At 36.8% G+C, this 16,359-nt stretch overlaps 1 protein-coding gene across 7 annotated transcripts in view; it reads right to left on the reverse strand.

The window, feature by feature from the left end:
* Positions 1–16,359, reverse strand: part of LOC121045392 (cadherin-8) — a 367,139-nt gene that overhangs the window by 141,955 nt on the left and 208,825 nt on the right. For all 7 annotated transcript variants that reach the window (XM_040498191.1, XM_040498196.1, XM_040498192.1 and 4 more), the window contains one exon: positions 497–633. In XM_040498191.1, the coding sequence (XP_040354125.1) occupies positions 497–633 (137 nt within the window). The remainder of the gene's footprint in view (positions 1–496; positions 634–16,359) is intronic.

A 16,359-nucleotide genomic window follows, 5' to 3' on the forward strand; every position in this document is an offset into this window, starting at 1 on the left:
AAAAAAACAAATATCATCTATAATTTTATCACTCCAAAATAATATGCATTGACAGTATGAAGTTTCCGTCTATATTTTGTCCGCATATGTGAATATGTATGTGTGTGGTTTAAATATGTGAATAATAGTATATATGTTCGGTCCATTTATTTAAATTCTAGTGGGCAATACTTGAGTTCTATGTTTTACCTACCCTTTCACACTAACTCTTTCTCCATATTTTAATATGCAAATCATTATTTAGTGGCTGAATAATAGATATATAAGAATATTTGGATATAAGAGTATTTTCTTCCCATATATATTGCAACCTTTGGTAATTTACCACTGGGCAAGTTATTTCTTGTTGAGACAATTCATTCAAAGGCTCCTTGGGAGCAATAATATAAGTTCCAATGCCAAAATATCTGATGCAAACAGGGACCATTTGTCATGTGATCACTAGGCATAAATTGAACCCAGTCACACAAGGAAGAAATTAAACCCAGGCACTTACTAATTTCGGTAGCAATGATTGTTATGTTGTGCCATACACTTAATTCTCTGTCAAGTGGTGTTGCCAGCGTTATTTTTCCATCATCCGCATTAATGTTGAATTGTCTCTCCAGGTCAGTGTGCCGGTCGATGGAAAACCTACAAAAGAGATACATCTGTAATCACTTCAATGTTTATATGATCCATATATTCCACAGCAGACCTTTAGTAATCCTGTGAGAGTCATAGTTGTGAAGTCAAATGGATTGGGAAACTCAGTGGCATCATAATTTGTAAAATAAAATGACTGAATGAGGCACAAGAAACTTAATAATTATTGTCCAAGGAGTAATTAGCTACCTATGCAACATGGAGGTCATAAACTGCCATCAGTTTCAATAGGTAGCATCTTCAAAAACGGATGCTGATGAAGAGTTAATTGCACAATCCATCACATTTATTGGACAGCTTATGATAATTAGCAGTTGCCACAAAATATCACATAAAACAATAAACTCAAGCCCAAATCAGGATGGTGCTAGGCGGCATGTCATTTACAGCAGTTCAAAGGAAATGTGTATTTCTGTTAAACCCATATTTCACTAGACAACATGTATGTGTTATTATTATTGTTGTTATTGGGTTCTTTTGTTTTCTTGACAAGTAAAGTGTATATTTAGGATTCCTGTTAGTTTCTTTCCATAGAAATAAGATGGTGGCTGATTATCTAGTAATCATTTTTGAGTCAGAAAAGATATTTCAGCAGCTTTATAACACTCGAGTCTCCAAAATTCACAATTTTAAATGCACAGGTTAGTAGTTCCTCTTTTGAGAAAACTCCTTCAGAGAAGACATTATTAAGGTATTATGTTTAAATTTTATTTATTTTGAGAGAGAGAAAGAGAATGAGTGGGGGAGGGATAGAGAGAGGAAGAGACAGAATCCCAAGCAGGCCCCGTGCTCTCAGTGCAGATCCCGATGTGAGGCTTGAACCCATGAACTGTGAGATCATGACCTGAGCCAAGATCAAGAGCTGTAAGCTTAACCGACTCAACCATGCAGGTGCTGCTAAGGTATTTTGTATCTAGAACCAACTGCTTCTAAGGGATACTAGGCATCAAGATAATATAGTAATTATGATTTTTACAACATTTATTGCTATCCTCTTTATACACCAAGATCTGTGTTTTGGTTATAGAATGTTGAATTCAATAAGATAAAAGTCTTAAGGAACATAAGACATAGTTAGAAAAATTACCCCATAAATAAAGAGTGAAATAAACTAAAACAGGATGGAATGGAGACTGAAAAGAGGGTGTTGTAGACTGAATGTTTGTGCTGCCCCCAAATTCAGAGGTTAACATCCTAACTCCCAATATGATAGCATTTGGAAATGAGGACATTGAGGGGTAAATAGGGTTAGATTAGGTCTGATGGGATTAATGACTTTATACAAAATGGAGTAGACAAAGGATCTCTCTCTGTTCTCCACCAATGAGGGTGCAATGAGAAGATGGCTATTCTGTCTCTATTATTTATGTATTGCCGTTTCTGGGATAATTCATCTTCACTGAGCCTTGATTTTTTCACTGGTCAAATATGGTTGCAGACTAAAAATAAAGCATCAATCAGTCTCTAAAGATATGTTCTAAAAGTGCTAGAGATATGTTTATCATTATCATCCTCCTCCTCACCGTAATCACCATGTCTGATTGCACAAAAATTTAATAAACTTTCCTACTTAGAAGGTGGTAGAGAACGCCCCTTTCTTAGCAGTTTATAAATAGCATAAAACTGGAAAAACTTTTGGGTGTCATTTAAGTTTCTTAACTCTAACAGAGGCAGAGATATTTTTCTCATTTTTTAAAGTTGCAGTTCATGACAGACTTTATGGGGTGAGTCATAAGAATTTATAAAATAGGCTATAAATACAGCCCTTTAGTACGATCACAGGTGAGAATGTCATAATATTACAAGATTACACAATGGGAGGAACCTGATGGGGGAAAAAATGACTTTGTTTAAATTCAGTTTAAAGTCTACCTCAACTATTTAAAGATGCCCCTTGCTGCCTATGTAGATATTTCACACATCTGCCCGGTTGACTTTATGATAAAGGCTCCTAAGAACTGCTAAACATCCTAGAAGTCCTGATTCAACATAGTCAACAAGCATGCATTAAACACCAAATGTGGACCAAGCACAGTGCTAGATGCTCCTTCCTTCTTCTGTCCTCTGATCTTCAGTTTCTTTTTGTTTGTTTGTTTGTTTGTTTGTTTGAGAGAGAGAGAGAGAGAGAGAGAGAGAGAGAGAGAGAGAGAGACTACAGCCAGCGAGTGCAGGGGAGGAGCAAAGAGAGAAGAGAGAGAGAATCCCAGCATGTTGCATATGGTCAGCACAGAGACCAACATGTGACTCAAACTCACGAACCATGAGATCATGACCTGAGCTGAAATCATGAGTTGGATGCTTAACCTATGGAGCCACTCAGGTGTCCCTTCTCTTTGGTTTCTTATAGAATGAAGAAGGGAAAAATGAAACCTTTAGAGGACATTTTAAGCAACATAACTAGTGAACAGCAGCACCAAAATGAATATTCATGTTTGATTCACTCTGAAGTCTATGTGTGCACCAGCTACAGGAAGGGCTTACCTTATTCATATATAAAGTAGGGGCGATATTAATACTGGATAGTAGGATTCTTGCGAGGACTAGAGGAGATGATAAGTGTGGCATACTTTGTCAATACGTGTGTGCTGCCCACTGAGTATCAGGGATCAAGACTCTACTATCATTTGTATGATAGTGACATCATTGAATGCCACCTTTGCACTCAATTTTCTGAACCCAATATTGTGATTATTTTTCTTATTTTAGAACACACTGATTTAACATCTTACAAATGCCTATATATACGTGTGTGTGTATATATATACACATATATATACATATATATGTGTGTATATATACATCCTAATATAATATATACTATTATATATTATATAACACATAGTATTTTATAGTATATAGTATTATAATATATATAATTCCATATATTGAAATATATCTAAAGAAATATGATTTATTAAATCAGATGACAAGGAGTTATACCTCGCTGGGAAGCCAGGGAATAAGAATTCTCCATCTCCCATCTTCTTTATAGACCTCCTGATAGGTTTTTAATCCACCTTTATTTTCTAGCAAACTTTTTTCTGCTCTGTTTAAGGGCATGGCCTGAGTTTCTGGTTGTTTACATCAAGACTACCAGGAGAGTCCCAGACCATAGGCTCCATATGCATTAATAATCTCATCGTGGGACACCTGGGTGGCTCAGTCGGTTAAGCATCTGACTCTTGATCTCGGCTCAGGTCATAATCTTGCTGTTCGTGAGATCAAGCCCCACATCAGGCTCTACCTGCTGATGGCACAGAGCCTGCCTGGGATTCTCTCTCTCCCTCTCTCTCTGCCCCTCCCCTGCTCATGCTGTCTCAAAATAAATGAAAAAACTTAAAAAAATAATAATCTCATCATAAAGAACATGGGTCCCAGTCTGACTGCCTCAGTTCATGGCTTAATTTCACCATTTACATAGATGTGATTTACTCATGCTATTAGTCTATCTGGGTCTTTGTTACTTAATCTGTAAATTGGGAATTATAATGGGTTTTGTGAGATTTAAATGAGGTACTGCATATAAAGCACTTACTACCGTGCCTGACACATAATAATTGCTCAGTAAATCTATTATTTAAAAATCTGTAATCTTATCATTACTTATCTGGACATGATAATAAGTTTCTCCTGATGATTCCCTAGTCGCTTCTCAGGCCCAAGGTAGCATCCATTTCACTCCTTGGTTCTCTGTCCCTCAACAAGTTCATCTGGATTTTCCTATCCGTAGAAGGAAACATAGAGGATGCCAGTTTAAGTGATTAAAAATAAAGCTGAGAAGGAAAAGCAAGTGTGGGGGAATGGGGAATGAAACCTGCATGTCTGGCACCATTTCAGATGTTTATTTTTCCACCAACTTTTCTGACCAAAATCTCTGTCTCGTGAAATCACCATTGCGGGTCCACAGATTTAGTGGACACATTCAATTTTGTATTACTGTTGAGTAACATGATCTTTCTTAACCACAGTTAAAACTGATTGCATTTTAACATATTTTTAAAACTTATTCCACAACTAAAGATTACATTTAAAAACTGAAAGCATGCCACGTTTAGGAATGTTCTCAGAAGACGCTCAGGCCGCCACCCACCCCCACCCCAAGCACACACACGAGAGCCACAGCACTGCATCTCTAGCTGCAAAGGCTCACCTTGCTTTCCTCCAGTCCTCTAAGCTGCCACCATCCACTGCATTGCCTCGCATCCTCCCCTCCCCTCCCTCTCATGCCACTCTGTCATACAGCTACAACAGCAGCAATAAAGGGCAATACTTAAACATGAAACTCTACTATAGGCTCTTTCCTTAAGTCAGTTAACAGAAAATCATTTCAAAGAAAAACAGAATGGGTTAAGAAAACAAACCTGGAGGAACGACTGAAATATTAGGATCCAGTGTACTGTGTAAATTCTCAGAATGTCATGATTGGGGCTAGATACCTGGGAAGTAGATCCATAAGCCACTCTGTCTTCTGGGATTCCCAGTGTCTTTCTGAATAGCAGCACAGAGAAGTATAATCAGAGAAACCAGAGAACCTTCAGTGGAATCTCCCTGAAATCATGTACTATTCATAATCTCACAGTCTTGTCTATAAATAGGAGAGAATATCTTCTTCACAGAGTGGTGCTTTGCAGTAAATGAGTTGATACATGACTCACATTAGGCAAATAAATAAATGAGTAATAAAATAAATGATGAGCCAGTTTTTCAATCTGTAAGAGATGCCTTCAAGCCTAGAGTAACTGTGGACATAAATTTCTAGAAATGGAAATATATAAATAAGGGCTATCATTCACATATTTTAGTAGTCTTAGGAATGACAGAACTTCACAAATGACACTAGAAAGATATTGCAAAACCCTTGGTAATATTTGTCTATTCCCATCTTCACCTCTTTCAAACTACCTGCTAGTCTGAGTACCTCCATGGAGCACAGACTCTGAGTGATGACATGAAAGGCTATACTGGGTTTCTCAGCACACATCTCATCCATACAGATCCCTCTTCAAGGCTTCTGAGTCATTCTTTTCCTTACAGATGTTCCATTTTCTGTAGCTAAACATTTGCCAGACTTTCACTTTTTTAGGACAAGGGGACATTTTTGATTCATATATTACAATATCACATTGGTTAGATTTTGCACTGTAGTTACTCAATGACTGGTTGTAGGCAAGACGCACAAACATGTATCAAGCATAGGTTATAATTATATGTGAAATAGGGTGCTAAAGAAATAAATACAAGGGAAAGCAATAAATGGGACAGGAAAGAAATAAAAAATAAGAAAGAATTATTTTGGTTCCTAAATCTACCGAAAAGTTCAATGCCTTCTAATTTGTATCTTAAAAGTCATAGGATCTGTATCTCCAGTATTCAAGTCTCCACTCTAATTTCTTAAAAGTTTGCATGTATTGGATTTGCTGTTCCTATGCACAATTACTTAAAATGTGTTAGAGAAAAGATCTCGTTCTGAGAAGAACAGAATATACTTTGGAGAGCCATCTTCCTGCCACAGTAAGAAGGAAAAGAATTCTTATTAACACAGTGGGAAGTGGCATGTGACAAAATGGGCTCCTTGGGTCATGTTAACATCAATTCTAATGACAGAAGTTTTGGAAATACACATTCTCCATCGAGTACAATGAATATGTTTTAGAAGCCCTGTTTAAACTCTCTCATTTTATTCTAACAAATTTCCTGGTTTGCTTCAATACTACTGTTTCTGTAACCTATGGTAGTATGTCTTAGAAGTAAATAGTGAAAGCTTCATCATCTTACTTTGTGAAATTAAAGCTATAGAGGCAAGAAAATTCCTACCTAGATGCATAGCACCTTGTTGGGAGGCTCTACTTTAATATACATCATTCTGACCATGAACACAAATTGATGTCACCAGTTTACCCAATTAAGAGTAGCTTACAGAAAGAAGTAAATATAAGAAGATACCATTGGGGCAGCGGCTGAGAGTAGATCCAGGTAGACTACTGGATATCACTGTGCTGGGAAAAGGCACCCTATTCTGCATTGCTGCCACCACTGATATTAAATAACAATGTTTACCTGAAACATGTAATATGTTTCCTCAATTAACACAGCTCAACTATTTATATTTCATACCAGCTTGTGGCACAAAATTCCACACGTGTATGTGTATTTTGTTTTCAATATGCAAGTATTATAGGTGCGTATCCATTTAAAGCATCTCCCACCTCCTCTTCCCCATCCCACCCCTAACACTATGTACAGTGAACCTCTATCCCCTATTCAGTTTACCGCTTCTTGGTCTATAACAATGTTAAGAACACTTTCAGGACTTTTAGAACTAAGTTCCTAAAGTCAAGGAGACTTTTCTTTTCACTCCCAATGACTTCAGTGCAACATGAGCCAAATGTGCAGGTTTAATTGTGCAGTGTGAAAAACCAGCTACACTGATTATATTAGCAATCAGATAAACTGATAAGAAGTTTCTTAAAAAAGTTATTCTGGACTATATTCTTTCACTATAATATTTAGGTTTTTTTTATTACTTTTTAAATGTTTGTTTATTTTTGAGAGAGAGAGAGAGAGAAAGAGTGTGAGCGGGTGAGGGGCAGAGAGAGGAAGACAGAGAATCTGAAGCAGGTTCCAGGCTCTGAGCTGTCAGCACAGAGCCTGACGCGGGGCTCGAACTTGCGTACTGCGAGATCATGACCTGAGCCAAAGTCGGACACTCAACCCACTGAGCTACCCAGGCGACCTGCCACTATAATATTTGTGAAACACGTGATGATTTTTCCAGGGAATGGCCCTCCTGTTCTTAACTTCTCTGCTAAGCCAATTTATATAACCAATACTCACTTTCGTCATCTAAAAATGAGAACAACATGATTGCCTTCTTTTAAAGATTAGGTGAATCTGAAATTAGATAACACATTCTAAATTTCCTCACACTTTTTGGGGCCCCTGGGTGTCTCAGTTGGTTAAGCATATGACTTTGGCTCAGGTCATGATCTCACGGCTTGTGAGTTCCAGCCCCGCACGGGCTCTGTTCTGACGGCTTAAAGCCTGGAGCCTGCTTCAGATTCTGTATGTTCCCCTCCCTCCCTCCCTCTCTCCCCTTCCCCTACTCATTTTCTCTCTCTCTCTGTCTCTCTCTCTCTCAAAAATATATAAAAACATAAAAATTTTAAATTTCCTCACACTTTTTAAAAATGGTTTTACACTGAGTATGTATCATTATTTCTAGAATACACTCTGCCAAATATCTAGGTATTTTTAAGTAACAACAACAGAATATTTGAAAGATTCTGGTTTTTTGGTGCCCATATGGAGACAGACATAATGTTGTAGTATTTCGACTTACTGTTTTCACCTAAAGAGTGAAGCAGATCCACCCAACCCAATCAATCTCAGGTATCTTTTACTTTATTTAGGGTCAAGTATAGAAATCTCAGATTTCAATTCTGTCAGTTCATATGAGGTTCCATTTTTGGAGCATGCGTTTTGGTTTATAGTTTATCCCACTTATACCTTGGGAAAATAGCATCCTAAAGCCATAGTCTCATGTGTAACTTTCTGTAGCTGCAGAACCAAAACACAAACAACAACAAAAAAGAGAATTACTTAAAGTAAATCTCAGGTAAATTTGATTCATGGTTAATTCTTCCATATTTACATAATGTCTTTGGAGAAATTCTAATTTTATCCCTGAGTCATCGAAATAATCATTCATAACTGAAAATTCTAAATATGATATTATAGCAAATATATGAAAAAAGTAGAATACATTTTTACACAATATGAAGGTATTAAATATAAGTTTTTATTTTTATGTTTTTTTAATTTCAGTAAAGTTTTAGTGGCTACTTCTTTTAGGGAAGAAGCTAAATGTTTGAATAGAGACTCTCCTCTTAGATGTACTGGTGTGACCTTTGCATTGTTTACAATGAAAAGTAGCAAGCTCCGTAATGAAGTCACATCGCAGTAAGTCCAAATGTGCCTGGGAAAGGGGGAGGGGTGGCCAGAGATGACACTAAGAGGATATAGTATCTCTTTAAGGACAGGAAGAATGAGCAGGATTTTTCCAGGTGAAATATGTAAGGACAGCATCCTCAGCATAAAAAAAAAAAAATGCACACAGAAAATCTTGAGAGTTTGGATTTGTTTAGGAAACTATAAAATTAAAGGACTAGATTAGTGTGGGGAGAGCTCAGGTCTGACAGATGAGAATTCTGTCTTTTCTTTCCCATCCTTTCTTCCATCTTGGCCCTTACATGGCCTCGTTCTCATGTCACTGAGTCTATAGGTAAAGAAAGACAATGAAAGTAAATAAGTTTTTTCAAAACTTACAGTCATAGGTTCATGAAGAAAAAAAGAAAAGGGCTGAGATACATAAAATATTACAAAAATCTTCATATCAAAAGAAGCAGCAAATACGAAAAGTCTGAGTTAGGAATAGTGTGCTTGAAGACCTTAACAGAGGATGGTGTGGTTGAAGTTCAAGACTCAACAGGGGAAGGGCCTCAGGGAATACATCATGAAAGACCTTGGAAACTGTATGAAGGATTTTTTTTTTCACCTGTAGGAAATGGGAAGCCACTTGAAAAAATATAGAAGGAGAGTGATATGATCTAAAACACAGCTGAATTTCGTAGATCTTTTTGTGATGTAGAAATATGCTCTGAGCCATCCAATATGGTGACCCCTAGCTACATGTGGCTGTTTAGCCCGTGAAATCCTGCAAGTATAACTGAGGAATAGAAATGTGTATTTTATGAAGTTTAAAGTAATTCTATTCCAATTCAAAGATCCACGTGTGACCAGTGGCTAACCTATTGGTCAACACACAGCTCTCAACTGAGTTAATGATCATTTTGGCAGCTGTGTGAATATCAAGGCATAAGAGACTGGCAAATGGGACTTTTGCAACTACTCACATTAGAGATGATGGTGCTTGAGCTTAGAAAGTAAAATAAACATAACATGGTAATTGTTTGGATGTGGGAACTAAAGGAGGTGGAAGAATATTGAAGAAATACCCTTATGAAAGGCTCACAGCCTTTTCCTCTTCTCAGGGGAAATCTAAAAGTGGAGAACATTCTTTAACTCTGTTAAATGTCTTCTGGGGGCTTCCAATCATGCCAATAATGACTTTTCTTTATATGAAAGGATACTGAAAGTTAATGAGGCTACATTAACAATAAAACAGAGATGGCGTGAAATATAAAAAAAAAAAAAGTACTCATTATGTATCAGTCTGGACCATAGGACCATACCCAGAATTAAGATTGAGTAATATATTTAATGTATTTATTGTGGTCTTCGTAATTTTCAGCTTCTCTGGTAACCCTGTGTATTAAATTCTTACTTAATCCTCTATATAAATGACTGGAGTAGCCCATATAAATTGTCCTGACTCTCAATGTCTATGGTTGTAAAATTAAGATAATACACATTCTTCCTCGGTCATAAAGTTACTGAGATAGTAAGTATAAAATCCTGACCATAGTATCTGACATTAAATGTCGGAAACCTATAAGGATGATTATATATCTGTCCAATTTTGGTCAAAATCACTTACTGTACGAAAGAAAAAAGTATTTATTAAAAACATGCATACCCAAGAAATAATACAAATATATTTTAAATATTAACTATATTAAAGCAGGTGTTTTTAATGCATAAAATTGTATATATATTGGAATTTTAATTAGACATTTAGTAAATTCTGGATCATTTAATAAATGCTAAGGATTTATGCTAAATGATAGGTATTAATAGGTGGACAAGATGTGGCCTGTTAAATCTTAAGGGCTGGAAATGAATTTACATTGCAATAGCATGTTTACCTATGTGATATACAATAGTACTAATATAAGCACACTATTCCAGTGTCAGGCAGATGTAATTTGTCTAGGGGGAAAAATATTTTCCACTAAAAATACCCATCTTTAAGCACAATGCCAGCCCGCATTGTCTAACTTAATCTTGTACATTTAAGCAAGCGCAAAGCCCAATATCATGCATGTGATATTTAATACAGGTGATCTAGACAGGCTTCTTCTTTTTCCAGTGAGCATATCTCCCACACTTCCCCATACTTTGGGGCCTGCTCCCTTTCCATACCTGCTCTGTCCTATTGTCTTCACAGGGACATTTAGATCTATTGCTGTCTTTCGCACCATTAAATATATTTTCCCTAACTCTGATCCTTCTTAAGGACTTTCCTAAATCTTATTTACTGTGAAGCTACACCTCTCAGCAGACTATCCCAAAACTTGATTTGAATCTAGAAGCCCATTTGGAAGGCACTTCAACTTGAACCACTCTGCTCCGCAGCAAGCTGGCTCCAGACACATAGAATAGAACCAATAAACTTTTGATAGATGGATGGAAATGACATTTCTCCATTTTTAACGTGTTCTCTTCTAAAATATGCAATATTATGTTTCCCTCTGCAACACTAAGTCAAATCTGATTGTCCTTTATCAAAAGCAAGGTTGTATAATACCTTGTGTCAAATCAGAATGTAGAAATATAAGGAAAACTAAAGGCTTGGTTGAAATGACTCCCATAAATATTTGAACATCAGATAAGCATGTCAATCTCCCTTTGTTGGGATGCAAAATAGAGGATTTATTTTGCTTTATGAGAGTAACAATATTAGATAACATTGCTCAGCCTACACAGGCATCTTTGTTTCTCTCAGAATATAAACATTATTATCAAATTTGTTCCCTAGAGAAGACAAAGACTTCACCCATCAGAAAACAAAAACAAAAACAAAAAAACACAAACTTTTTAAACCCAAGATCAGCATTTTCCAATTTTTTTTCCTGTCTCTAGATTCTTAAGCTATTTTTACCACTTATATCACTCATATTTTATAAAATATTTTATACATACATGCAGCTTCATAGTTTTGGATAACTATTGCCATACTACACCGATAACATTTCAGCTAACCAATCTGCCACTTTGGTGTTTGCATCTCAAAATGCAGAACAAATACACATTTGCCTAAAGGAAGACACTGTAGTGTGGTGGCAACATGGATTTGGGAGCTACATGGCTAGCAGTATGAATTTAGTCAAATTACTTCATGAATAAAGATGTTTAGTGCTCTTATCCACGGTTGACATGAAGATATGCTGTGCAGATATCCCTTCGAGGAAGGAAGCCTGGGCTGTGTGGGGAGGGGTCAGTAGACACCCTTCAGCTATCCACTCCTTAGAATCTGGATCCTTTGCAGAGAACCTACACTCCAGAGTTCATCTGGAGATGACACAAGCAGAGGGATGATGCATTTCTCTGATGGTTAACACTCATCCCAGAAAGACCCACTGGATTGGGTCTTTTGCCAGGACTGCAATGCCATTCGATTTCTCCCCTGCTTATCCTGCTTTTGTCTCGTTCCATTCACAGGTGCTGATCCCTAATAAACATCTTGTACTTCCAATGCATCTACTCCCAGGGAAAACAACTTGCAACAAGTTGTTTAATGGAAATAGGATACATGTCACTCATAGAGTTAACGTAATGAAGTGTGAATGAGATACATGTGAAGGGCACTATACTAATATGCTAAATAGTCACGAATAAAGATCCACAGACTATTTCCAGTATCACTTGGTGACTATCTAGTCTCATATTGGAGAATACATGTTAGAGTCTGTTAGCACACTATAGTAGCAAGTCTATTACAAGTTAATTTCTCTCTTTAGGGGATTTCATGCTTTTAGACAGAAAAATACTGCTGAAATCAGAGAATTTACCAAGACACTGAAATGAAGACACCAGTGTTTGGCTAAGGCAGTCACCAGTCACACTTCTAAAAACCCTATATTATACTTACTACTGAGGTCTGGAGAATGGAGGAAAAAAATCTATTTTTTTAATAAACTCATGCAAAAAACAAGTAAATTCCCCACTCCAAGCAGGTAAGCATCACACCATTTCTCAGGATGCCCTTTCACAGCTTGTATGGTAGTTATGGGGATCGGCTCCAAAGCTACACTAAACAAAACTAGTCATTTCTGGCAGAGTCAACACGAGAATACACTGCCATGGATCCCATGAGAACCAATGTCCCGAGGGCTCTCAGACAAAAATGGACAAAGTCAACTCCTATCACATAGTCTAACATAAAGAATTTCTTTGGCTGCTACAGGTTTAAAAAAATTATATATATATACATACATATACATATACATATACATATACATGTATATGTATGTATATATATATAATTTTTTACATGTATATATATATACATGTGTATATATATATATATGTGTATATATATATATGTATGTATTTTATCTTTAGGGACTTTCTGAGACAGAGTAAGATCCCAGAATTATACAGGAGCCAACTGTCCAAATTACTGATGAAAATCCAAACTGCTATCAGTCCAGGGTAGGGTTTGGCAAAAAAAAAAAAAAAAAAAAAAAATTCTGTAAAGTAAGTATTTTAGGCTCTGCTGGCCATACTATCTCTGTCACAGCTACTCAACTCTGCAGTCATAGGGCATAAAAGAATAAGGGTGGTTGTGTTCTAATAAAACTTCAAAAAAAGGTGGTAGACCAGATTTAGCACACAGGTTATAGTTTATTGACTGCAGGCCTACGGTAATAGAGTAAAAGTATTCGCTAAAAGTCATGAGTCCTCCTTTAAGTAGGTCCTAAAGAAAAAAAAAAAGGGCAGCTCTTGGGAGGAGGGAGACTCATACAGTCATAAGAAAATAAACTGCCTGTTACACCCAGAAGGATAAGTATCATGAAACTCGCAATGCTCAGTGCATTAGAATCTAGAGCACAGACCAGTACAGGAGCTTCAGGGTCCTGTCTTCCATCATATGCTCTGGATATTCTGCAAAACTACACAAAGTTCAAAGACTGAATGTGCGCTGCTTACATTTTCTCCTTCTTAAAAAGTGCAATGCGCTTTGGCTAATTAACATACCTGTGGAATCCTAGTGCAAAGGAACTTGAGTTCAAATCAATGTGGCCACAATGTCTTTGATCCCGATAGTGTCCCTTAGGGCACAGGTAGGGAGATGCTGTTGTCAGAGAAAGGCAGTGTATGTCTATTTTTCAAGTTTAACAGGCATACAGGTACTTTTCTATTATAAAACATGTTTTGCTAAACACTGGTTTGCAGCCTCTATATGGAAAATTTATAGGAAGATGCAATTTTGAGCCAACTGCAAGTGAAGATGCTATTTAGAGCCACTTATAATGAAATAAACCCCTTAGTTATGAATCAGTTATTATATTTCGGTGAACTCCAACTGTTTCTTTCTCACTGCTTAATTTCATTCTAGCTTTTGTTATTATGCCTAAAGAAACCATTTTAACATTTTCTCGCATGCATTTTGAGTATCAAAAATTCCATCTACAAGTTTTCAGCTTTTTGCCTCTAATTGCTCCACTGGTTGCTCTAACTGCTTTAATAAATAATATTATCTGGTACTGCTGGTCCCAGGATTCTAAGGTCTCTGCATCACATATTATTTATTACTCCTCTAAGGAGAAAAAAGGATTCCTTTTTTACCCAAAGCATTTCTTTACAGAGAGAGAGAGAGGATAAAAGAAAAAAAAAAAAACATTCAAATTAATATAGGGTTTTCTACAGTGTGAGATATTTCCACTTTAGCATCATTGGATGTATATGGCTGTTTCTATTCAAATCCATTATGAAATGAGGACACTTCTTCCTTCATGTGACCCTAACATTCCAGAATCCACCCTTATTCATCATTTTTAGAAAACATGTATCTAATTAGATAAATGTGAAAGTTGGGTTTTTCATGGCTATTTAGCCAGCCTCCCTACTACAGAATAAGGTCCATGGGGCAGGGGCTCTGTCTTTACAGAAATCCCCTAGTAAAATAAATAAATTCTGTATATGACACATATATATACACGTACGTATATGTATACGAAAATGTATATATAGTCTGAGTGTGACTGAATGGATAAATGACTATCTGACTAAATGAAAATATGACTTAATAGATGAATTAAGTAGTATTAGTTGAATTAGCAAGTATAGTGAGATTTGTTATGGAACAATGATTTGGAAGGGTTGGTATTTTTGATTTGGGACACAATCAAGCTTTTATCTGGCTAAGAGTGTGCAGGAATGAAATGGCCAAATTTTAATTATTTTAAGAAAACTCGGTCCTTGCACTAGATCCTTGCACACAGGTGGTTAGAATGCAAAGAAGTGCAGCCTCTATGGAAAACAGTATGGGAGTTTTAAAAAATAATTTAAATAGAATTACCATATGATCCAGCAATCTCACTTCTGGGCATTTGTCCAAAACAATTGAAACCAGGATCTTAAAAGATATTAGTATCCTATGTTCACTGTAGCACTCTTTATAATAACCAAGATATAGAAACAACCTAAATGACCATCAACAGATGAATGAATAAAGAAAACATGGCATGTTGATAGAACGGAGTAATATTCAGCCTTAAAAAAGGAAATTGTGTGGGGGTGACTGGGTGGCTCAGTCGGTTGGGCATCCGACTTTGGATCGGGTCATCATCTCACCATTCGTGGGTTCAAGCCCCACATCGGGCTCTGTGCTGACCGCTCAGAGCCTGGAGCCTGCTTCGGATTCTGTGTCTCCCTCTCTATCTCTGCCCCTCCTCCCTCAAGCACTCTCTCATTCCCTCTCTCTGTCTCTCTCAAGAATAAATAAACATTGAAAACAAGAAAGGAAATTGTGTAATATGCCATGTCATAGGTGAACATGGAGGCCATTATGCTAAGTGAAATAAGCTAATGACAGAAACATTAAGTACCGCCTGATTCCACTTATGGGAGACAATCCGAAATAGTCAAATTCATAGAAGCATCAAATGGTGGTTGCCAGGGGCTGGCGGAAGGGAGAAATGGGGAGCCTCTAATTAATGGATATAAACTTTCAGTTACACAGGATGAATAAATTCTGGAGATAAGCTCTACAATACTGTACTTACAGTTAACAATACTGTATTGTGCACTTAAAAATCTGTTAAAAGACAGAAATCATGTAAAGCGTTCTTATCACCAAAAAAATAATAGTAATAATAATAAATAAAAACAAACAAAAAATAGGTCCTTCCCTAAAATGGAAGTTATTGCAAGACTGAGGAGTCAATCAGTACAGTCTACTCTCCAAATTAATGCCAGGTTCTCTACTGAATGAAATATTTCCACTTTTGCATCACTGGGCATCAGGATTGTAAGGAGTGTTTTCAGGAAAAGAGCTCATTAACAGCAAGCTGGATAACGACAGTGAATTATAAAAATGCCCAAGTACAAGTAGGAACTAAAAATGTAATCTCTTGTGTTGAGTGGGCACTTACTTTCAGGAGAGGACTTGTGACAACAGAGCACTGTGCCTACCATGATCAGGTGTCCGTCTACTCTGCCTGCTGAATGGCCATTATCCCTACTTCTAATTTAAGCAGTTCATGTAATCTTACCCAAGGTGAAGGCTCTGAAAGAAACAGGAAGCAACTACTAACAACCCAGACACATGTCACCACAACACAGTGGTAACATCAAAAACACACTTCTCATAAATGTATTTAAAGGGAAAAACGAACCATAGAGGGTTTACATGAAGGCACTGACTTAGAATTTCACACCTACCCGGTGCTAAGAATTTTTACCTTACATAAACAGTTTACTGCACATAACAGCATTTCAGAGTGTCTGTGACTAAGTATGGACTCAGTA

This window comes from Herpailurus yagouaroundi, unplaced genomic scaffold, assembly GCF_014898765.1.
Source record: "Herpailurus yagouaroundi ecotype Mexico unplaced genomic scaffold, PumYag 190, whole genome shotgun sequence".
Classification (NCBI taxonomy): domain Eukaryota; kingdom Metazoa; phylum Chordata; class Mammalia; order Carnivora; family Felidae; genus Herpailurus; species Herpailurus yagouaroundi.